Source organism: Cebus imitator, unplaced genomic scaffold (genome assembly GCF_001604975.1).
Source record: "Cebus imitator isolate Cc_AM_T3 unplaced genomic scaffold, Cebus_imitator-1.0 Scaffold222, whole genome shotgun sequence".
NCBI classification, from domain to species: domain Eukaryota; kingdom Metazoa; phylum Chordata; class Mammalia; order Primates; family Cebidae; genus Cebus; species Cebus imitator.
The window spans coordinates 417,295-442,128 of NW_016107537.1; the positions used below are offsets into that span (position 1 = coordinate 417,295).

The window sequence follows — 24,834 nt, forward strand, 5'->3', positions numbered from 1 at the left end:
AGAGCAAGACTCTGGCTTGAAAAAAACAAACAAAAAAAAAAAAAAACTTGGACTGAGTATTAATTGACAACACAAATTTATTTTCTCACAGTTATGTACATTGGGAACTCCAGTGTCAAGCCACTGGCAATCTTGGTGTTTAGTGAGGGCTCTTCTTGCTCCCAAAATGGCACCTTGTGGCTGCATCATCAATGGTGAAGGTGGGAAGGCCAAAGGAATAACTATGTGAAGCCGCTTTTATTAGGCATTAATCTTGTTCATGAGTGCAGTGCCCTCATGACCTAACCACCCAAAGGGTCCAACTTGTATTACTGTTGCCATTAAAATTCACTTTCAAAAGGAACTTTGGAAGGGCACAAACACTCAGACAGTAGCAGTCATTTAGTAGAAAAAAATATAATAATTATATTGGATCAATTAGATGTCCATATTACATAAAAATGAAACTTAATCTGTATGTTTTACCTGTACCTTGATACAAATATTAATTCTAAATGAATCATAATCTGAAATGTAAAAGTCAAAAACATAAAGCTTTTTAAAAATAGCATAAAAAGATACTTCATAACTATACATGTAAAAAAGGTTTCATAAAGAAGATACACAAATCACTGAGCACACAAAAAAATTAATAAACAAGTTCTCCACCGAAATCTGAAAAAGTCAGAATGGTTTCATTCCTTCAGATGACTGCATCACCTCTCCATCAAGGCTCCAGAACTGGGCTGAACCTGAGATTGCTAAAATGACAGAAGGAGTAATAGGAACGAAGTTCATTGAGCTACAGGAGTATCTTGTAACCCAATTTATGAAAGCTAAATATAACAAAAAATCAGTTCAGGAGCTGACAGAGAAAACAGCCAATACAGAGAAGAATGTAACCACCATGATATATCTGAAAAACACAATGCAGGAATTTTATAATGCAGCCATGAGTATTAATAGCACAACAGACCGGGTGGGGAAAAGAATCTCAGAGCTTGAACACTGACTTTCTGAAATAAGGAGGCAGGCAGAAATAGAGAAAAAATAATGCATATAATGAAAAGAATGAACAAAACCTTCCAGAGATATTGGATTATGTAAAGAGACCCATTCTATGACCGATTGGTATACCTGAAAAAGATGGGGCAAATGGAACAAACCTAGAAAACATATTTCAGGAAATCTTCTATGAAAAATTCCCCAACCTATGGACAGAGGGCAACATTCAAATTAAACAAATTCAGAGAATGCCAGTAAGATACTCCATAAAAATATCATTTCCAAGACACAAAGTGTTCAGATTCTTCCAGGTGGAAATGAAAGAAAAAATGTTAAAGGCAGGTGGAGAAAAAGACCAGCTCACCTACAAAGAAAAGCCCATCAGATTAACAGTGGGCCTCTCAGAAGGAACCCCCACAACCTGGAAGAGATTCCGGGTCAGTATTCAACATTCTCAAAGAAAAGAAACTCCAACCCGGAATTTTATATCCAGACAAATGAAACTTCATAAGTGAGGAGAAATAAGATCCCTTTAAGACAAGCAAATGCTGAGGAAATACACCACCATCAAGCCTGCCTTACAAGAGCTTCTGAATAAAGAACTAAATATGGAAAGGAAAGACCATCATTACCAGCCACTACAAAAATACACTGAAGTACTCAGATAAGTGACACAGTAAAGTATCCACATAAACAAGTCTGTGAAATAACCAACTAACATCATGATGACAGGATCAAATCCACGCATATTCATATTAACCTTAGATGTAAATGGGCTAAGTGCTCCAATTAAAAGACACAGAGCGGAGAGTTAGAAAAAGAACTAAGACTCATTAGCATGCTGTTTTCAAGGGACTCATCTCACATGCAGTGACACATGTATGCTCAAATGAAGAGATGGAGGAAAATCTACCAAGGAAATAGAAAACAAACAACAACAACAGCAACAAAAGCAGGGGCTGCAGTTTCTGACAAAAGAGACTTTAAACAAACAAAGGTCAGAAAAGATAAAGAAGAGCAAATCTTCAGGTTCCAAGCAGCTGATGGTGATAGTAAAGTCTGTCTCCAACCTATGACCATTGAACCCCTCTGGGATGCTACTGGCCCTGTTCAATGCACCATAGATGAGGCACCAGGGAGCCTTCCCAGGTTTCTGCTGATACCAGGCTGCGGAGCTTCCAACATTCTGACTGCACCCACAGATGAGGAGTCTCTTTTCCCTGAAGGCAAAAAACAAGGAGTCAGGGACTGCATCAACGTAACTTCTCTGGAGGTAGCTGAGATTGGAATAAAACAGGAAAGCCTCCCATATAAACTGCTTCAAGTGCACTATCCTCATAGTATAACCACAGTCACTGATCTACATTGAATTATAATTACTGCTCTTGCTCAGCAGAGATGGCAGGCCAGAGTAACCAACAAGGTTGAGAGAGTTTCAGTGCAGAGCCATCTCCTCTTCCCCTTACCTGGGAGCTAGAGTAACAAAAGGCAGAGAAGATGAGCTGGGGTTTCCATAAGTCTTTCTGGGCCCTAACTGAGCAGATCTGACCCAGGAATTGATATGGGATCTGGAAAGTAGCATGGCTGGGAGAAACATGCCAAAAAACATGGGAAGGTGCTGGGCTTCCAAGTGCAGAAACCACCTCCCTCCTTTTCTTCGCACTGAGCAATCCATGCCCGGGTGGTTAGGTCAGAAAGGCTATTGGCTCGGCATGAGAGTACGCCCTCTCCCCTCGGGACACACAATTTAATCTCTGTCTTCCTACCTCACCAATCACCTGGGCTCAGATAATTATGTTTAGTACAAACCTCTTGAAAGAAAAAATAAAAATCAGTGGTTTATTTTTTCTCTATCTTCCCCCAGCATGCCCAGCCATCTTCCTTGTCCCATGACTGTACCTGGCTGAAGCCATTGATCAGAAATTCGTCTTCCATATGAACCATTCCTTTACAGTTTTGCCATCTTTTCTGTGAGCCCTGAAAACGTTCTAGCCTTTGGAAGAACTAGTAAAAGACAACAATTTGTTAGGCCAAGCATTGTGGGTGCATGAATGACCACAGCGGCAAAGATAAGCAGACTCCAGGCTCAAACTCTTCAGTATGTAATTCCACTCCCTGCAGACAGACGACGGTGCTGTCCAGCTAACCAGGAAAATTTTGCAGTGGTATCTTCTCTTCTCTAGAGCACTCCATTCTGCACAACACAACCATTCACCCAGATTCACACTCTTTTTAACAGTTTTGAAAATCTCTGTTCACATCACAGATGAAAACAAGAATCTTATGTGGGGTTTCCATGTGTTCCTCAGAATTGTGAACATGGAGTGGTGAGTGAGGTTTCCCCAGACAGGCTGAGAAACTCCTTGTATTACATTATATTTAAAATTATTAATAAAAATTGTGAAAATTTGTTTTTTTTAAATCTAAATATCTAAGTAATGTATTCACTTTTCTTTCTTGGCTAACAACATTGAAATATCAATTATTTGATTTCTGATGTAATCTGGTAAGTTTTGTCTTTTAAATAGAAAGCCAATAAAGTCACTATAGTTATTACTTATGTAGTATATATTATATATCATTATATATGGAATATAGTGAATTAAGTACAATAGTGTTCTATTTTTATTATACGTTTTTAGGAAATACAAACTATCACTTGAGACAAAATATACAGGTTCTGAGAACTGTGATTTTCTTATCTCCTCAGTATGAAAAAGGAGTAAAAAAAGAAAAGGGAATATTGTCCACGTAACAAGCAGTTTAATCCACTCTATTTTTTAAAGTTATACTTTAAGTTCTGGGGTACAGATCTTGCAGGATTGTTGCATAGGTACACACATGCCATGGTGGTTTGCTGCCTCCATCCCCCCATCATCTACATCAGGCATTTATCCCAATGTTATCGATCCCCAACCTCCCCACCCCCTGCTATCCCTCTGCTAGTCTCCCACCCCCCACCAACAGACCCTAGTGTGTGATGTTCCCTTCCCTGTGTCCATGTGTTCTCATTGTTCAACACCCACCTGTGAGTGAGAACATGCAGTGTTTGGGTTTTCTGTTCTTGTGTCAGTTTGCTGAGAATAATGGTTTCCAGATTCATCCATGTCCCTACAAAGGGCATAAACTCATCCATTTTTATGGCTGCATAGTATTCCATGGTGTATATGTGCCACATTTTCTTTGTCCGTTCTATCATTGATGGGCATTTGGGTTGGTTTCAAGTCTTTGCTATTGTAAACAGTGCTGCAATGAACATTCATATGCATGTATCTTTATAATAGAATGATTTATAATCCTTTGAGTATATACCCAGTAATGGGATTGCTGGGTCAAATGGTATTTCTATTTCTAGATCCTTGAGGAATCGCCACACTGTCTTCCACAATGGTTGAAATAATTTACACTCCCACCAATAGTGTAAAAGCGTTCCTGTTTCTCCACATCCTCTCCAGCAGCTGTTGCCTCCAGATTTTTTAATGATCACCATTATAACTGGCATAAGATGATATCTTAAAGTTTTGATTTGCATTTCTCTAATGACCAGTGATGATGAATATTTCTTCATATGGTTTTTGGCCACATAAAATGTCTTCTTTTGAAAAGTATCTGTTCATATACTTCGCCCAGGATAGAAAAACATTCCATGTTCATGATTAGAAAGAATCAATATTGTGAAAATGGCCATACTGCCCAAAATAATTTATAGATTCAATGCTATCCCCATCAAGCTACCATTGACCTTTGTTACAGAACTGGAAAAAACCACCTTAAACTTCATATCAAGCCAAAAAAGAACCTGCATAGCCCCAACAATCCTAAGCAAAAAGATCAAAGCCGGAGGCATCACACTACCTGACTTCAAACTATACTACAAGACTAAAGTAATCAAAACAGCATGGTATGGTACCAAAACAGAGATATAGACCAATGGAACAGAACAGGGTCCTCTGAGGCAACATCACAAGTCTACAACCATCTGATCTTTGACAAACCTGACAAAAACAAACAATGGGGAAAGGATCCCCTGTTTAATAAATGGTGTTGGGAGAACTGGCTAGCCACGTGCAGAAAGCTAAAACTGCACCCCTTCCTTACACCCTACACAAGAATTAATTCCAAATGAATTAAAGATTTAAACATAAGACCTAACGCCATAAAAATCCTAGAAGAAAACCTAGGCAATACCATTCAGGACGTAGGCATAGTCAGGGACTTCATAACTAAAACACCCAAAGCAATGACAACAAAAGCCAAAATAGACAAATGGGATCTAATTAAACTTAAGAGCTTCTGCACAGCAAAAGAAACAATCATTGGAGTGAACCAGCAACCAAGAGAATGGTAAAATTTTTTTGTAAGCTATCCATCTGACAAAGGACTAATATCCGGATTCTACAAAGAACTAAAGCAGATTTACAAGAAAAAAAACAAACAACCCCAATCCACTTTTTTTTTCTGTTTGCATATGCAATCTTTTTTTTTCTTTTATTTATTTATTTATTTATTTTTTATTGCATTTTAGGTTTGGGGTTACATGTGAAGATCATGCAAGATTGTTGTGTAAGTATACATGTGGCAGTGTGATTTGCTGCCTTCCTCCCCCTCACCTATATCTGGCATTTCTCCCCATGCCATCCCCCCCAACTCACCACCGTCCGCTGTCCCTCCCTTATTTCCCCCCAAGAGGCCCCAGTGTGTAGTGCTCCCCTCCCTGTGTCCATGTGTTCTCATTGTTCAACACCCATCTATGAGTGAGAACATGCGGTGTTTGATTTTCTGATCCTGTGTCAGTTTGCTGAGAATTATTGCTTCCAGGTTCATCCATGTCCCTACAAAGGACACGAACTCATCGTTTTTGATGGCTGCGTAATATGCCATGGTGTATATGTGCCACATTTTCCCTGTCCAGCCTATTATCGATGGGCATTTGGGTTGGTTCCAGGTCTTTGCTATTGTAAACTGTGCTGCAATGAACATTCGTGTGCATGTGTCCTTATAGTAGAACGATTTATAATCCCTAATCCACTTTTTACAAACCTCCCAGACATCTAGATATGCAGAATCCTAGGAAGAGTGCTCCCCACTGAGCACCCACTGTTTGCCAGGTACTCCATTACACTGGGATACAGTAGTGCAAATAATAGACAATGGCCCCTGACCCCAGGAAGCTTAAATTCTACTAAAGTCTCCCTTTCAAGTGTAAAATCATGAAGAAATAAGCTATATCATAAGTCAGAACGTGAAAAGTGCTTCCAACAAGAGCGTGAAGTAGGGTGTCCTATGAACACATTCGGAGGGATCATTACGATGGGAAGCTCTGGGTCAGCTTTGGGAGTGAGGGACTGAGCCCAAAAGGGATCTGGGAAAAAGCATCACTGCTGAGGGAGCAGTGAGAGTGGAGCGCCAATGGCGGGACTGTGTGAGGCTTGTTTAGGGTAGAACCAGGAAACCAGAGTCCAGAGCCCAGTGAGTCAAAGGACAGGGCCATAAAAGGGGTTGTATAAGTAACAAGAAGGGTTCAGGGAAAATGGGGTCAGGTAGGCATTGGAAGGAATTGGCCTTTTACTCTGATCATTCTCTTTTGCTAGGTCTCTTTGGAATAGGACCCTGGCTGGTCAGCTGTAAGCAGACGCCCTAGAAAATCAGGCAGGTTCATCGGGCAGAGAGGATCAGCAGCCCCAAGCCTGAGCTTCCCAGACATGTTGAGGACCACATGATTGGAAATTATACCTTCTGCAGCAGACGCACCCTGGATTCATGGCAAGATCCAGGGAATCTTTTCTTTTCATCATTTTCATATTTACTCCCATGCCACCAAGATTTTGAAGACTGTTTGAAGACTAGTTTAGACTCCCATTTCTGTGCTTAGAAAACAATTCTACTTGGAATTCTAAGAGTGGTGTCTCCTTTATGATATTAATTCCAACTGACAACTGTAACTCAGACTCCTCAGGTGTGATCATTTTTGTTCTTAGTGAAATCAGAAGAGGCTTTGCCAAGTCTGTGCTGCTGGGGATGAGGAGAAGGAAAGACAGTTAAGGTATATAAGAAGCTTGATTGCACATTCTACAAAAACTTTCCAGTGACCTTCAAAGTGTAGATGCAATTTGGGAAATGTTCTCAGCAGATAGAGACAGCAGGAGGAGCAGTTAGGGCGGCGCAGACTCACACATCTGTTTCCCTATGGGGTTTTTGTTATGATTTATAACACTGTGAGAGGGTAACCATAATCCTGTTGACAGTAATAAGTTGCAACATCTTCAGGCTGCAGGCTGCTGATGGTGAGAGTGAAATCTGTCCCAGATCCACTGCCACTGAACCGAGATGGGACTCCTGTCTGCAAACTGGATGCAGCATAGATCAGAAGCACAGGGGCTTTCCCTGGCTTCTGCTGATACCATTCTAACTCATTGCTAATGCTCTGACTCGCTCGGCAAGTGATGGTGACTCTGTCTCCTACAGATGCAGACAGGGAGGATGGAGACTGAGTCATCTGGATGTCACATCTGGCACCTGAGATTGGAAACATAAACACAAACATCCACATAATTAATCATGTAATAAGAAGTCCTCCCTGAAAATCCAGCCACTATTGAGCACACTGGCTGAGTAAATTCCCAGTGTTCTCCTTCCTTACCTGGGAGCCAGAGCAACAGGAGCCCAAGGAGCTGAGGGGGAACCTTCATGTCCATGCTGTGTCCTGACTGAGACTGACTCCTGCACAGGGTGTGACCAGCCTATTAAGAAGACTTCAGGGTGGGAGCTGTGCTCTGGGACATGCAAATCAGCAGAGGATGCGGCAGGCTGGGCAGAGCTATAGGGCTGGCTCATCTCAGTAACTCAGCACAGGGGCAGTGTCCCTGGGGTCTCAGGTAAAACCAGAGCAACACAGATTTGTCTTCAATGTGTTTCTTCCTGGGGGGCATTTTGTATCAAAGAACATTTTTTGATAATTGTCACAATTTGAAATATTGACAAGTAATTGAGAGAATAATGTGTTCTATTGGTGTATGGGGATTATTTAGGAGAATACTCTTCTCTGTAGGAAAGTCAAAGTATAGGCTTTAAGGGTGGAATCAGCAGGTCTTCAGAATCCTCTGAATGGGAGGGGAGGGGAGTACTTTGTGCTATACTTACAACATTTCTGTGACTGTGAAATTGTTCCTTCTTTTAAAAAAAAGGCAAATATTTATTGAGATAATGCTAAATACGTTTATAGGTATTTTATAATAACCTTAAGTCATTCTTATAATCAGTACAAGGTCAAGCAATTCACTGCAGGTGAACAAAGATGGTAGCATAAGTCCTCAAAGCATGTGTCACTCACATATCCACATTTACACAAACTTACCAGAGATTATATGAGCTCCATCTTATTTTTGGTTTGGGGATCTCTGTATTCTACCTCCTTTTCTGTCATTGGATATTTTTCCCAGGGTTCATCAGCAGAAAGGGCTGACTAGTGATCTGATTACTTAAAAAAAAAAAAGTTACTTGTTTCTTCCTCCAGTTATAGGAGGATGGATTAAGATAAACTTGAAATTACCTAAGGATCAATTGTCTCTAAAGTAAGATCAATATTATATCCCATGAGTAATGCGCTGAGCTGTACTGCCCAACAGTATATTCCTGGGGGCTCTGGAGTAGCTCCTTTGGAGCCTGGATTTCTGGAGAGCACATAAGGGAGAGAACTTGGGAAAGATCAGGACAGTGAGTCCTCTCTCCTAGTGAGGGCAACTGCTGCTCAGGGCATGGCCCTGCCTTGCACTGTCAATGCTGCTTTCCTCTTTTACTCTTTAGCAGTAAGTGGGGACATTCTGACCAAGATACCAGCCTCCTGTCTGACATCTGGGACAGAGAGTCTTCATCTCCAATTAAGCAAATGTCCATGGTTATGGAGAAATCACTTGCATTTGGATAAAACTGGACACAGATTTGCACCCGTTATATCTCACATCATCTCAGGCTGGTTCAGCAGCAGAGGAAATGTATCCACCTACATCAGCATCAGTGAGCTGCAGCCTGAGGTTCTGGGGAGTATTACTGATTCCGGACTAGAAGTGACCAAGTCACTCTGGTGTAGCATCTGCTCACACCCTCCTGCTGGGGGTGGGGGTATCTGAATTTTAAAGAAACTTGCTTGTGTATGGTAAAAAGTGAAGGTTTGATTTTGCCCTCTAAAGGGTTGCTTAAAATGAATGGACAAAAGACAAATAGTAGAAGGAAAAGGCAAACAAATTTATTTACCATGCAGAAAAAATATCACAGGGGAGAGAGTACCGAGATAAACAAGTGAGGTCCAGGTACAGTAATTATATACCCTTTATAGGGGAGAGGGAGATGGGAACTGTAGGCAAACTAGGGAGAGTCAGTGACATAAAATAAAATAAATGGATCCACAAAATAATAGATAATAGCCTGTCTGGATGACGTCAACTTCCAATCTCTTTTAACTCCTAGTGCATGTTAATGTTTCCTCATAGATCAACATTTCCAGGGAGCATTTTCATGACAATTGGCTTCCTTCTGGAGAAACTGATTTAGGAAAAGAGCCTTTGTTCAATTGATATTTTCTAAATGCTTTCAGTTTGAAATAATCCCCACACAAATGCAGCAAACCTTGAGATGTTATTTCCCAGATTTCTTCACTTGCAACTGACCTGCCAGGAAGCAGCATTTCAGAGAGATGCATCTCCAGGTGGAAAGTGCAGGTGCTGTTTTCTGGATGGACGCATCAGTCCATGTTTGCACCCAGGCCTTTCCCTTAACTGTGCTTCTGCTGATTCCACGTGACCATCTTTGCCCCTCACTGCTCTCTCTGAGAAAGGCAGCTCTGACTGTACGCATGGCAAACCACAGGACTGGGAATAAACCTTCTCTCGGTCAGCACTATGGTTTCACTGTGTCCCCTCAAATCCATCTGCTGTTAACTTAATCCCCAATGCAACAGAATTGAGAGGTGGGGCCTAATGGAAAGTGTGTAATCATGAGAGCTCTGCCTTTATGAATAGATTAATGCCACTATAAGCAGTGCTTATTTTAGCTCACTCAGTGCAGTAAAGCCAATTATCCACACTGGGTTTGCAGCAGGAAAATGGAAGGCATTTATTTGCAGAGTATCAAGCAAAGACGACCAGGCAGTTAATGCTTAATATTGACCTGCCTGATGGCTTACAGATAAGGGTTTTTTAAAGCAGGAATAAACTTCAGGAAATCAGAAGTTACAGGCAAAATTATAAATAAATACATAGAGGTTACATATTGGTTTTGGCCTAAGGGAGCAGGGTATCATGAAGCAGTGAGATATCTTACAAGATACTGGTAGATTCAAAAATTTTCTGATGTGCAATTGGATTAGGAAGAGAAGCTTTGTTTAAAAATTGGAGTCAGCATTTAAGAATACTCACTCTGGCCCATGGATGTGACTTTCTCAAGGCCCTTCAGGTAGAAATTTAGAACACAGGACCCGGGTCATAGTTCAGTCTGCGGTTCCCCCTTTTCTGAGATCCATGTGCTGGTAGATCTATTTGGAGGTGTTTCTCGATTTCTGAAAAACAATTCAGAGACATATGCTAAGATGTATTCTTTAGTTTGTATAGAGGAACCAAACATCCCATGATTTTATCTTCTTTTGCTATTATTCTGGGCTACGATTACCTCCTTGTTTCTCATGTTTATTTACTTCTCAAAACAAGGTAGGTGCCTGAAATTTCCTTTGAAGAGATCCAAGATTTTCCTTTATTTTTGTGCTTGGGGATGATTCAATTGCCCGTAAGAAGAAATCCCTGGTCTGTCTCACTTGTTGAAGTTGGCTTTCTGTCTGTCTGTCTCTCTCTCTCTCTCTCTCTCTCTCTGCTATTTATGCTAGGCCATGGCCTTCCTTCTCTTTGAAGGACACATTACTCAAGATTCTATTTTGAAAGCACAGATATCGGATGCTAAACTGCCAGTGTCTTCATCTTAGACTTCCTCCACAAACGTGAGAAAAAAAGTTCCTCTTCTTTTCTGAGTATCCAGTCTCAGTTATTTTGTTAAAATAGCACCAAGCAGATTAAGACAGACAGCCTTCAGTGGGTAATGACAAAGAGGAGGTGTATACATACTGCTACTCCCTCACCTCTCAGGTGGAATAGCCCAGAGACATTTTCCCCATATCTCCACATGGGGTTGATCTTCAGTCACCCTAAGAGTTAGGTGGCTTGTTGAGGTGACTTTTTACTATCCATCTTCTGGTCCCTGCCTCACTTTCCTCCTTCCTTCCCATGTAAATATGCTGCCTGCACAGAAATTTTTCTTACCGGTGGACACAACCCAAGACAGAAAACAAATTCCTAGTGTTGAGAAGGCTGTATCTCGTGTGTGAATCCTTATCACTTCTCCCTTTTTGATGAGTAAAAAAATCAGGAAGCACTTAATTCCCTTTTGCCAATCTACCTTAGATTTAATTTATACAAAGAAAACCTAGGCAATACCATTCAGGACAAAGGCATGGGCAAAGACTTCATGACTAAAACATCAAAAGCAATTGCAGCAAAAGCCAAAATTGACAAATGGAATCTAATTGAACTAAAGAGCTTCTGTTCAGCAAAAGAAACTATCATTAGGTTGAACAGGCAACCTACAGAATGGGAGAAAATTTTTGCAATCTATCCATCTGACAAACAGCTAATATCAAGAACCTATAATGAACTTAGACAAATTTACAAAAAACCCACAAACAACCCCATTAAAAAGTGGGCAAAGTATATGAACAGACAGTTCTCCAAAGAAAACATTTATTAAGCCAACAAACATACGAAAAAATGCTCATCATCATTGGTCATTAGAGAAATGCAAATCAAAATCACAATGAGATACCATCTCATGCCAGCTACAATGGCAATCATTAAAAAGTCAGGAAACAACACATGCTGGGGAGGATGTGGAGAAATAGAAATGCTTTTGCAATGTTGGAAGGAATGTAAATTAGTTCAACCATTGTGGAAGACAGTGTGGCGATTCCTCAAGGAACTAGAACCAGAAATACCATTTGACCAGCAATCTCATTACTGGGTCTATCCTAAAAGGATTATAAATTATTCTACTATAAAGACACATGCACACTTATGTCTATTGCAGCACAATTTACAATAGCAAAGACTTTGAACCAACCCAAATACCCATCAATGATAGACTAGATAAAGAAAGTGTGGCACATATACACCATGGAATGCTATGTAGACATAAAAAAGAATGAGTTCATGTCCTTGTAGGGACATGGATAAAGCTGAAAACCATCATCCTCAGCAAACTAACACAGGAATAGAACTCCAAACACCAGATGTTCTCACTTGTAATTGGGAGTTGAACAATGAGAACACGTGGACACAGGGAGGGGAACATCACACACTGGGGCTTGTTGGGTGTTGGGGGGCATGGGGAGAGAGATTAGGAGGAATACCTAATGCATGCAGGGCTTAAAACCTAGATGACTGGTTGATAGGTGCAGCTAATCACTATGGCACATGCATATCTATGTAACAAACCTGCACATTCAGCACATGTATCCCAGAACTTAAAGTTTAAAAAATTATGCAGTAATTCCTTTCTTCTGACTCACAAAATAAAGCTGAAAATTGATACGTACAATGAAGACCACGTTAGAGGCAGTGCAGTAAATTTCCCCCACTCTTAAAAGCCACAGATTAGAGGATCCTCCAGTCCCAAATTATTTCTTGCTCTCTTGCCCCATAAATCAGTCCTGTGAGTTTTCATTCAGCTTTGGGGTTGGACAATTGTGCAGATGATAAGAGAGGGGCAAATATGGCTCCCCGCCCCAAAGATATTCTTGTCCTAATATCAGAAATCTAGGAATGTTACCTTATATGTCAAGGAAATTGGCAGATGTTAACAAATTTGAGGTCAGGAGTGTATCCTGAATTCTCTGGATCAGATCAATGTAATCACAAGGTATCACAAGATTTTCTATAATAGGGAATGCGAGAGGGTCAGAGTCAGACAGGAGGTAGAACAATGGAGAGGGATGCTGGGGTAAGACAGGATGGGGCTATGGAGCTGGGAATGTGAGGGCATCTTGAAGATGAAAGCATGGTATCTGATCCTCTCCCCTGGAGCCTCCAGAGAGAATACAGCCCTACTCACTCTGTGATTTTAGTCAGCAAGGCTTCTGACCTCCAGAACTATAGAATAATACGTTTGTGTTGTGTGAAGCCAGTCTCAGAGTACAGAGCTCAGAGCAGATTTTCACCACAGTTCAGCACTGCCGCAGCTCCTCTCTGGTGTTCCAGGTCACGCATGAGACCCTGTTCTAGCTTTAGTGCTCCCTGTGGACAGTGAGACACCATCACCCTTCCATTCCCAGTATTACTTCATGGCACTCTCTTTTTCTTTGTGGGATTTGCTTGCCATCTAGGGGCAGGTGCTTCACATAGCAACATATACGATTTTTTATTTTGTAATAGTAAAAACTAATTCATTCATTTACATAAATGATATAAAACAGAATACACTGAATCTTAAAAATGAAAGGTGAATTAAAGAGCTTAAAAACTGTCTGAAGAGATAAATATGACAGATTCCTTTCAGAGGAAGCGTGTTAGTCACAGATTAAAGTCTTTTACAGACAACTTTTGAGCAGTAAATATTAATAAAAAATGACGACTTCAAATAGGCTGCCAAAATATGACTGTATATTCCAAGTTATTTCCAAATAATGTGTAAACACATTTTCAAATTAAAACAAACAAAAATGAGGTTATCATGAGATTCGCACAGCAAAAAATTTCACAAATGTGTCCTTTATGCAAAAGAACATTTATCCCTGATGAAAAGCTCGAGTTTCTTTGATCATAGTGGAGAACAGCTTCCTCTTCACTATGTTCCACTCTTGCTGCTGGGGATGGGTGTCAGGGAAGCAACTGTGAGGAAGGAGGAAGGCTGTGCTCTGAGGGTGGTCATGCCTCCTGCCCACCTGAGTGATCTCATGGAGCACAGCCATCACACCGCCAAAGCCACCTGCTTGTTTCTAACCTGCATAGCTCAGACACAGAAACCTTGTCATATGTAGTCCACCATACTTTGAGGCTTCTTTGTAATTGGCAATTTGATTGTCTTCTGATTCTGCTTGGTATCCACTTTCAGTTTTTGGAATTGTTTATTTTTCACCACTTTGATTTCAGAGTACAGCCCCCTTGGGATGTCAGCATCATGTAGATTTTAAGCTTGTTCATGTTTTTAGTGTGTCCAACCATGTTGAATAGGTTTAGTCCAGATAGCTGAATCCCACATTGCTATGGATGAGATGGAGTCACAGAGCCCGGTTCTCCACCTGGACCTCATTGGTCAATTTTTCTGATTAAAAGTGAACATTTTCTTGGATGAGAATTGAGACCAAACCAGCAGCATGGGGAGCTTCCCTCTATGTTAACTCCAGGTCCTCTGGATTGATTTTCTGACTCCCACGCACCTCATATTGGTGCTGGCTGCATTATCTCACTAATTACAAACTTTCACTCACTCACTAGAACATACATTCGTAAATGAATATTCTATACACAGGGGCCTCCGAGCGGGCTCTTTGAATGTGTGTTGTTTCTGAGAAAAAAAAATATTCCTAATCTTTGGGAGAAACATGCTTGTTTACAGGCCTCACCTTTCTGGTTCTTCAAGATCCTATTATAGATCTTCCTCATCTGAATCTGTTTCCAAATTTTTTAATTATTGTTTTTGTTTTTCATGGAAAAGTAGAAAAAATATATAATGTACACACTCAGATATGAGATTAGTGGACACTTGTGTTGGTATGAAGGCTTTCCCACATGCATGTTAATCTTTCTGCGGAGCACACGTCACCCACAATTAAACTGCACAAGATGAAACAATGATTCCATTGCCTCTCTGAACATTCTGTGTTTTATATGTTTTTTATTTTCCCTAAGATATCCTGTCAGTTCTCACTGCCCAGGAAAGGAGTCCTGTTTTTAAAATAAGGTCTCCATAAAAGCCATAAATTCTTCAATTGTTAAGTTGTGATTCTGACCACAAATTGGAATTGTTATTTCAAACAAATTTCCTTTATTGTATCTTGAAACTATATGGCAGCTTAAAGAGGTTGCTCTTGTTTCAAAGCATACTCAAGAATATTATTTCGCAGCAAATATTTTCTTTTTCGCTTAATCAACAAGATTCTTCTCTTTCTTTTGCCTTAGATATTTTTTTGGTGCAATCAGTGGTCTTGACTGAGCAGGTTAAATGAATTCTTCTATTTCATTTCCAATTTCTTCAAGGGCTGCTATATTCCATGCTATGTGAAAACCAAATGGTCTCTGGGTTTTAGAGTTGGCTAATTTCCAAAGCAAGAATAGAAAAGATGAATAAAATCTGCCTAAATAAGTAATTACCATGTCATTATAGACTCCAGATAATTGTAAACTTTATAATTTCGTCCAATGATTGTTTCAGAGGGCTCAAAAATATTTATTTTGTTCCATCCTTACTTTGTCTTTTATTATTTGTTAATATGGTTTGGCTCTGTGTCTGCACCCAAATAATCTCTCCTTGACTGTAATCCCCATAATCCCCACCTTCAAGGGAGGGGCCATGTGGAGGTAATCAAATCATGGAGGTGCTTTTCCCCATGTTGTATAAGGGGTTTCCCCCTTTGCTCGGACTCATCCTTACTCCTGCTACCCTGTGAAGAGATGCCTTCTGCCAGGACTGTAAGTTTCTTGAAGCTTCCCCAGCCCTGTAGAACTGTGAATCTATTAAACCTCTTTTCTTTGTAAATTACCAATTATTTATTTCTTCACAGCAATGTGAGAATGAACTGATACAGTAAATTGATACTGAGGCAGTGAGGCCCAATGATGATTGGTAACCAGCTACTTAAAAGTCAGTGTATTACATCAAGTTTTATTGTGTTTGTGGATCCATTTTAATATTAACTTGACTCTTCAAGGCAGGGCTCAGCTGGGTGGTTCTGCTGCAGGGAACTGAGCTTGTCTCTACCTATAAACTGTATTGATCTGAGGTCAGTGCTAAAGGGCAGTATCTACCCAGGCACCACATTCTAATGAAAGCTGCAGGAGTGAGCAATCTCCCCAAACAAAGTTGAACTGGTGAATGAAGTCTAATAATTTTGAACACAGATATATACAATTTTAAGTTATTCTTTCACTTTGGTAATTATTAAGCTTCCTACAAACTTTTGCTCCATTTAAACATCAAAGTTTTTTATTATTCCATGGATAGATAAATAATGTTTCTCTACCTTTACAATCTTCCAATTGTTTTCAAATGCCATGTTGCATTGATTAGAAAATAAAGCTAGGTATAGTGGCAACATGTTGCTTTCCATTAATTTTTTTAATAGCCTCATTGTGATGATAATATACAGAGTTTTGCTCTTGTTGCCCCGGCTGGAGGGCAGTGGTGTCATCTTGGATCACTGTAACCTCCACCTCCTGGATTCAAGTGATTCTCCTGCCTTAGTCTCCCAAGTAGCTGGGATTACAGGCGCCTACCACCATGATATCTCTTTAGCTGAAATAAATATCACATAGAACATAGCTTCTTAAACCTTTTATAGATCACCTGTTACCAACTACCATTGTTAAATGAAGATTTTCATTAAGCAAACTGAAGGTTGTTCTGCTATGTAGCATGTGTATCATGCTCTCAGTGAGCTAATGATGCTGCTGGATTCTGGATACATGTTGAGTAGCCAAGAATTTTCATAATTAAAAAAATGCTACACCAATGTTTAGGTTATTCTGTTGTTTCTGTTTTTATCAAGAAAGGTTTTACATTTGTTTGTAAAATGATTGTTATATATGCCATATCTAATTTTTAAGCTGTGTCTATGACTTAATAAAGTTGTCTTGCTGTGTGACAAGTGAAAGTACATTCAAAGATATTCTGAGGCCATCTGTAACTGGCAAAATTTTTTACTATTTTGTGAAAATACTGACCACGTTGGACTCTCAGCTGTCAGTTTCTCATCATGACCATCACTTCTGAAAGCACATTCTTCAGAACCACTTTTCCCTTTATACTTTCCTGTAGAGTTGTTCAGTGAGGGGTCCTTTCATAACATTTGAAAGTCAACTTCGTTGAGAACTAGAGAATTATCTAGAGAGATGCTGCAGGAGGCTGACAGCATCAGCACCAACATTCTGGTTTTCTCAGAAAGATCCAAGGATCATATGGCTAGGCAGCCCACACCTACAGGGGAGGGTGCACCCTCATTTCTGGAGGAGCACCAGAGAATCCTGGCTCTAGTAGCTGCTTCCCTAATTAACATCAACCAGGCTTTGAAAAGTTATAGTTTAGACACTAATTCTATAACAATTACTTCATGGAACAGCTAGAGTGGCTTCTCTTTTGCTATTAGAATTCCAATTATCTCATCACAGACGACTGTCAGGTAGTCAAATCTCTTTATTAAATCAAGACTGGTATTTAATGTCTGTGCTGCTGGGGATGAGGAGGAAAGAGAGTAGATGCAAAGGAGCTGTCTCAGCACAATCTACCAAAATTTTTCCATGACCCTCAAAACGTGGCTGCAATTTTCATGATTTCCCTTACGATACTGATTTACAGTTACATATATTCTTGAGTTTTGATTTATATCATGAAAATTAAACTTTCTAAAATGAACTCATTATTTACCAGCCAGCAGGGAACTCTTTATTTTCAAGATCTTAGTTAGAACAGTGGTCATGTTCCTTGGAGGGGAATCCTGATTGTTGATAAGACAAAAATATTAATCCTCTTTCCTGGAGCATAGACTGTGTGCCTGCAACACATGGTTGAAAAAACATAGGAAACTTTGGAGGCCCTAGAACTCACCCACACACCCCATTTGCAGACATCATTTTAATCCTGTTTTTACCCAGGGGCCCAGAGTTTCAGAAGCTCTGCTTAACTGTTGTGATTTGACTAGGACTGAGTGACATGACCTCAGGTATTCTTGTCCAGGGACTTCTCTAAACCTTTGATGATCACAGACCTAAATACCTACGACATTACTTTCCTGTGAGACTCCCAGTGACACAGGCTTCACCTAGGAAACCAGGCGGCAATGCCTTCAACTCTGTGGTTCTTCACAGAAACATATTTGGCCCCTTTTGGAATCCATATCATCAACTGCCATGTCCACCACCAACCACACCCCACTCCCCATAAGCCAAAGGCAGTTTAATTGAACAACAGCTGACCTCCCCTGTGTTCTCTTCATGCTCCCGTTTCTGCAGCCTGCCCAATCTCAAATTCCAAAAGTTGGAAAATAAATAAGTCTACATCATCCTGTATTTTCTCCGTGATCTGTGGTAAATACTACACCTTTAGTGTACTGCACGTTCCAGTATACACATTTTATTTTTAAAACCAACTTTTGAAATTTCAAGAACTCCCTTTTTCTATCAGCAAGAGGTAATTGTAATCAAAGAGTTTTAGTACTAGAATCTTGTGTCTGCTATGAAATTACAAAATCTTTTTGACACTCACAACCAAGATGTTACTGATTGTCCTCAGCCAGCTCCCCCTGAGGAGAACTAGTGGAGAATTCTGTCTCTACTGTCTCATGGTGTGGAGAACAGAGATATATAGAAGCAACAGGAATCTAAAAAGCGAGAAAATACAGATTTTACATATAACCAAATATTTTCTTTAAAATGTACCCAAAACTGTTAAACCCTAAGACATATTCAACATATTTTGCCAGAAATGATCAATTATCTGGCTGTTTTGCTCAATGTATTTAAACAAATGTAGGCAAGGAAGAAGGATTAAGATGAGCTCAGTTCTCCTTTTCCTTTCATCCCGATTTTTTATTCACAGGGGTTTAGTACCTCCTCATTCTCCTGTTGTTTATGAGAGTCAAGACTGTGGCAGGTGACGGGAACATAAACAGGGGTGCTGACCCAGTGCAACGGCTCACACCCCTCACGTTGGGAGGCCCCATCAGATGGGTGGCTTGAGCCCATGAGTTTGAGAACATGCTGGGCAATGTGGTAAAGCACTGACTCTACAGAAAAATACAAAAATTAGTCATGCTTAGTGGCATGCACCTGTCATCACAGGCAGAGTCCTCAGCAGCAAACTCTGCCATGGCATCTCCAACAGTCTCTTCTTCTGCAGACTCAGAGACCCTGCTGAGCTGCTCCCTCAACTAGTAGTGCATGTGAACAGCTGGGACACCCCAGCAGGGGGGTTTCTGTTCGGGACTGTACCACTGTAGGAGGAAGCTGTGTAACTTCCATGCAGTCATAAATCCCAACATCCTCAGTCTCCACCTGGCTTATTTGCAGTGTAAAATCAGTGCCTGACCCACTGCCACTGAACCTGTCTGAAACTCCAGAGACCAGGTTGGAAACCTCGTAGATCAGGAGCTGTGGAGACTGGCCTGGCTTCTGCAGGTGCCAATATAAATAGGTGTTTCCATCACTATGCAGGAGACTCTAATTAGATCTGCAGGAGATGGAGGCCAGCTCTCCAGGGGTGACAAGCAGGGAGAGTGGAGTCTGGGTCATCACAATATCCTCACTGAATCCTGAAATAATAACAGAGAAGTGCAAGGTTATATAGACACATTTTGAGCAACTTTCATGATTTCCCTTAAGATATTATTTACAGTTACATATTTTTCAAGTTTTGATTTGTATCATAAAATGTAAACTTTCTAAAATGAACCCATTATTTACTAGCCAGCAGGGAACTTTTTAAAGATGTTAATCAGAGCACTGGTCATTGTCCTGAAAGATAATTCCTGATTATTCCTGAGACAAAAATATGAATTCTCTTCCCTGACAGATAGATCATGTGGCAGTAACACATGGTTGAAATAAATATGCGAAGCTGTGGAGCCCCCAGAGCTCACCATCCCACCCCATTTTCCCACCTCATTTTCCCACCTCATTTAAATTCTGTTCTTACCAGGGACCCAGAGCATTAGCACCCCAAGGAGCTGAGCAGGAAGCCTCATTGTGAGAAGGTGACCTAAGGAGTCCTGATCAGTCAAGGCAAAGGTAGACCTGAGCTTTTAACTCAGACTCAAAGGGAAGATCCTCTCTAGGGGACAATATGCAAATCCCCTGGTGGGTGCAGTGGGGTAGAAAAGTTTGATGGGGGCTACATATTATACCCCAGAGAATACAGTGTTGGCCCACCAGATGACATCAAATTCTGCCAGTTGTGAGTGGAGCCCAGGGTAGAAAAGGGCTCTGCAGCAGGTCCAGGTTGCAGTGCAAATAGCCCTGCCCCTTAGGCCAGTGCAGATACAGATGACTTGAACAATGCTGTCAACCATCTGGACAAGGTTGATGCTTGGAGAACACACCACCAAACCACAACAGATTCCATGGCCTTTTCAAAATATTTGCTAATGATACATTATATTTTTGGCCACAAGATATTTCAATAAAATTAAGCTGATTAAATAATAGAAAATAAATTATTCGTAACTGAGGGAATTGTGTTAGAAATCAGAAACAGAAAGTTATCAGAAGACAGTTGGTGGGGGAGGGAGGAAGGATGAAAAATTACCTCTTGGGCACAAGGTACACTATTTGGGTGATGGGTAACTAAATCCCAGAGTTCACTACTATACAATTTATCACTGTAACCAAAAAACGCTCTTACCCATAAAGCCACAGACATACAAAAATTATTCTTTATAAAATTTGTCAATAGGATTCCAAATATTCTGATACTAAGTAAAGTACTACTAAATATATTTTGGGGCAAAGAAACAACCAAACTGTTTCCAGTTACAAAGTATTTTGAGCTGAAAGTAAACATCACATATCCAAATTTATGAGATGCAAAAAAGTATTAATTTATAGGAATATGAATGCATTTCAGCAAGGAAGTTTTCACATCAATCACAGGAAATGTAATTCTGAGAACTGGGAAAAACAGAACAAATGATATTCAAAAAAAGGGTCTGTCTTTTATTCTTCTAAATGTGAGGATGTGACAAGCACACATCTAGTATTCTACTATTAGAATCATATCAGTCTCCAGATGAAAACATCATTAGCAGCTTCACAAGAAGAAAGTCTTAGAGTGGACGGGCAGAGTGAGTAACTGCTCAGAGAGGGTGAGGAGTCATGGAAAGTCAAAATAGGAATCCTTTGTAATATTATTATGAGCTGCACACACATGAGACTATTGGGAGTGCTCACTTGCTCATAAGCCAAATATCATGCAGTGCAGGCTGCTTCCCATCCTCCTGTTGGTTGGTGAGAGTGGGGTCACTTGGCAAATGCATGGAGAAGTGCCGTGAAGGTTATCAACGGCAGCTGATGACAGAACACTAGGGTTCCCTTACATTGACGTGACTGACTGTCCCTGCAGCCATGAGGACAGACGGCAACTTTAGTGGCTGCTCCAAGAACCATGTGGCAGCCAAGAGAGTCTGTGGGCTTGAGTGTCCTAAGCGTGGAAAAAAGAGGAGGCCCTGTAAGGCATCCTTGAGGACCCTGGCCCTGTTCACATAGAAGACGAGCCTGTGACTGTGACTGATGCCTCATGGCCTCTTCCTTCCTCAACGGCTTTCCAGTCACCTACCTCAGCCCACCTGACTCCCACTGCTGAACACCCATCCCCCGGCACCACAGCTGCTCCTGCCACACTGAGAGGCTGAACTTTCTTTGAGGTTTGTGCTTGGGGCCATTACCCTGTGCAGGGTCCCAGTGAGAGTCCTGTTCATGGGAAGATGTACAGCATCTCCAGGCTCCAAGGTGGTGTTTGTGATGGTGAAATCCCTAGAATTTGCTAGATGTGTTTTCTCTCTTGTGAATGCGTTCTGTAGACCTGCCATTCTTTGTTTTACAAACTCTTTTCTGTAACTATCTATTTTTGTTGTTGGACATTTGGATGAGCCTGAGATGGCTTAAATAACAGAAATAGTATTTATAATAGGAATCGGAATAAAGAACATTGAGCTACAAATATATCCTGTTGGGTGCCATGGTGTAGGACTATGTTGTAACCCAATTCAAGGAAGCTAAAAATAATGAAAAACATGTCAGGAGCTGATAAACAAAATAGCCATTTTAGAAAAGAACATAACCAGCATGAGCATTCTGAAAAATACACTATAGGAATTTCGTAATGCAATCGCAAGTATTAATAGCACAATAGACCAAGGGGGGAAAAGAATCTCAGAGCTTGAATACCAACTTTATAAGGTAAGTACTCTTATCTAAAAATAAATAAATAAATAAAGTTACATTTCATGATACATCATGTGGTTAAAACCTCAGGATGGCCCTTGAAATCTGTAGAAATCCATTTCACAGTTGAGAAGTTCATTCATCAGAGGGCATGAGTAGTTTGCACAAAGTCAAATGGTCAGCAAATGTTGGAACTGGGATTTGGATCTAGGTGTGTAAATTAAGTCTGTTCCTTCCATGTGGGCAAGTCCAGTCCTCAGATGATCCCTTTGCCTATAAAATGAGAGAACAGACAAAACCCACATGCCGTGAAATTCACAAGTCTCTGCTGCCCATGCCACATATCATGTGACTCTAACATTAAAATCAGCCCCTTCTGCAGTTTCTTCTACAAAATGCAACTTTCTCCAAGACTTTAAATCTCTGAACAGCTTTATTTCAGACTTGGGGCAGGGTCACATCTTTTCTTGTCCTGACCCCTTCCTCCTCTCTTCTATCCATTTCCATCTCTGACTCCATCCATCCCTGTTTCTTCCTAATTAGAGTGTGTCCTGCAAACCTAATTTGTCCTCCTACTATTAAACCCCACCCTCCCATGAGCAATTGGATTTGACCCCTAGGCTCCCAGATACCCACCATGTGCAAAACTTAATCAAGGGGTTTACTCAGGAGATTTTCTCTCTAAGCGGAATTCTGGTGGTAGATCTCCTTACAGTAAACTGTGCTGTCTCTTGTCCAAACTAAACCAAAGGCTAACAGAGGCTAAACAAAGCCTAACAAATTGAAGAAGTTTGGGAGATCAGGGGGAAACACCCCCTCAGAGATGCAAATGACATTTTTTTCACCTTGTGTGAATTTCCTGTAGCTGAAATCACCACGTCCTTACTGGCTTGAAACAACGTGAAGATATTCTTGCACAATTCTGGAAGGTAGAAATCTCACACAGGTCTCATTGGACCAAAATCAGGCTTTCCTGTGGACACCTTGGGGAAGAGCAGGTTTTCTTGCCCGATGTTGCTGTCTCTCCTTGGGCCCTGGTCATTTCCTCACATCACTCAGCCTCTCCCTCCATAGTCGCATGTCCTCTCCAAATCTGACCCTTCTGCCTCCCCCTTATAGGATAATTATGATTACACAGAGCCCACAATATACTCCAAGATAGTCTTACCATCTCAAGAATCATTACATGTGCCCAAAGTCACATGGTCAGCAAGTGACATCATCATATCGCCAAGTTCCTTTTGCCATATTATCTAATTTTGTGGTTCCAGAGAGTAGGACATACACATCTTTTTATTGGGGGGAAAGTACTTTACTCAGACTACCAATCCTCCTAATTATCGCCCCTGCCCTTCCCTAAGGAAGAATCCAAGTCACATGACTGGAAGAAGGAGAGAACAGGGCCTAGCCATCAGCTTTTTTTTTTTTTTTTCAATTTTTTGTTTTTTCTTTTTTCAAAATGGGTCTTAAAGCATAGCCATCAGCTTTATAAAGCGAGAGCTGGAGGGATCTGAGTCAGGGCCGGCTGATCTGGGGTTTCCTGGGCTGGAGGATTCTCTGCTACTGCTGCTCTAATGTGGACCGCACAGTGTGGAGCTCTTTGTTTGTTAGAGACTCCTCTAATTTTGTGACCCAGAAGAAAGGAATTGCTACTTAACCAGAATCTATGAGAGACTGGTAAAATAAAATTAAATGTTTTTTTACATTTTCTGAATTTCTCTACTCATTATAAGAGGAGAAGCAGCAACAATTTGACAACAGATGCCTCCACTAATGAGGATTTGCTTATAGTCTTAGGTTGAGTTCTAACGACAAAGATTTCCTTGTAAGCACATTAATTACAAGTTGCAGGAAACCCTGAGACTGAAGACACAAAGTGAGGCAGGGAAGAGATGATGGATGGTGAAAGGCCTGACAGGAAGCAACTACCCATGAGGGCCACAAGAGCTGAAGCCCACATGGAAACACAAGAGAATGCCTCTGGGCTATTCCAACTGAGAGCTGAGGGAGCTGGGGTATTTATACACCTCACCCAATCTCACTGATTGAAGGCTGTTCTAGGGAATGCTCATTTCAGGTCCTGAAGTCTATCATACTTGCAGTCAGAGCTGCTTCCTCAGCTTCAGAGACAACATGGCCATGGGGTGTCGGCAGAAGTAGAGTGAATGAAAAAGGTTATGGGTAAAGATGAAGACTGCAACATTCATGAAGAAAAGGTGAAGTTGTTAAATCTGAAACAGGTGCATATGATAGTTCTCTCTGGCATAACATACTGGCTGGTCAGTTGTAAGCAAATGCTATAGAATTCAGGCAGGTCTTCCAGGCAGAGCATCAGCAGCCCCACATTGGGGCTTCTCAGACATGTCTTAAACCACATGATTGGCAATTATACCTTCTGTGGCAGATGCACTGTGAATTCTAGGGGAGGCCCAGATTATTCTTCTGTTCTAGTATTTGCATCTTTGACTACCATGCCCCAAAGCCTTTTATACGTTGTCATTTAGACTACCATTTCCTGTATTTAGAAAAAAATTCTACTTGAAATTCCAAGAGTGACTTCGTTTTTTAAGATATTAATTGAAACTCACATCATAACCCAGAATCCTCTGGTGTAATAACCTCTTCTTAATGAAATCAGGACAGGCTTTTCCATGTTTGTGCTGCCGGGGAT

At 40.8% G+C, this 24,834-nt stretch overlaps 1 pseudogene and 1 gene segment (V, D, J or C); both read right to left on the bottom strand.

The window, feature by feature from the left end:
- Positions 1-7,181: 7,181 nt before the first annotated feature.
- On the bottom strand, positions 7,182-7,707 carry LOC108318621. The segment is given in 2 exon segments: positions 7,182-7,500; positions 7,625-7,707. Coding segments are annotated over 2 exon segments (366 nt in total).
- Positions 7,708-19,127: 11,420 nt separating this feature from the next.
- Positions 19,128-19,969, bottom strand: LOC119466721 (annotated as a pseudogene).
- Positions 19,970-24,834: the final 4,865 nt, after the last annotated feature.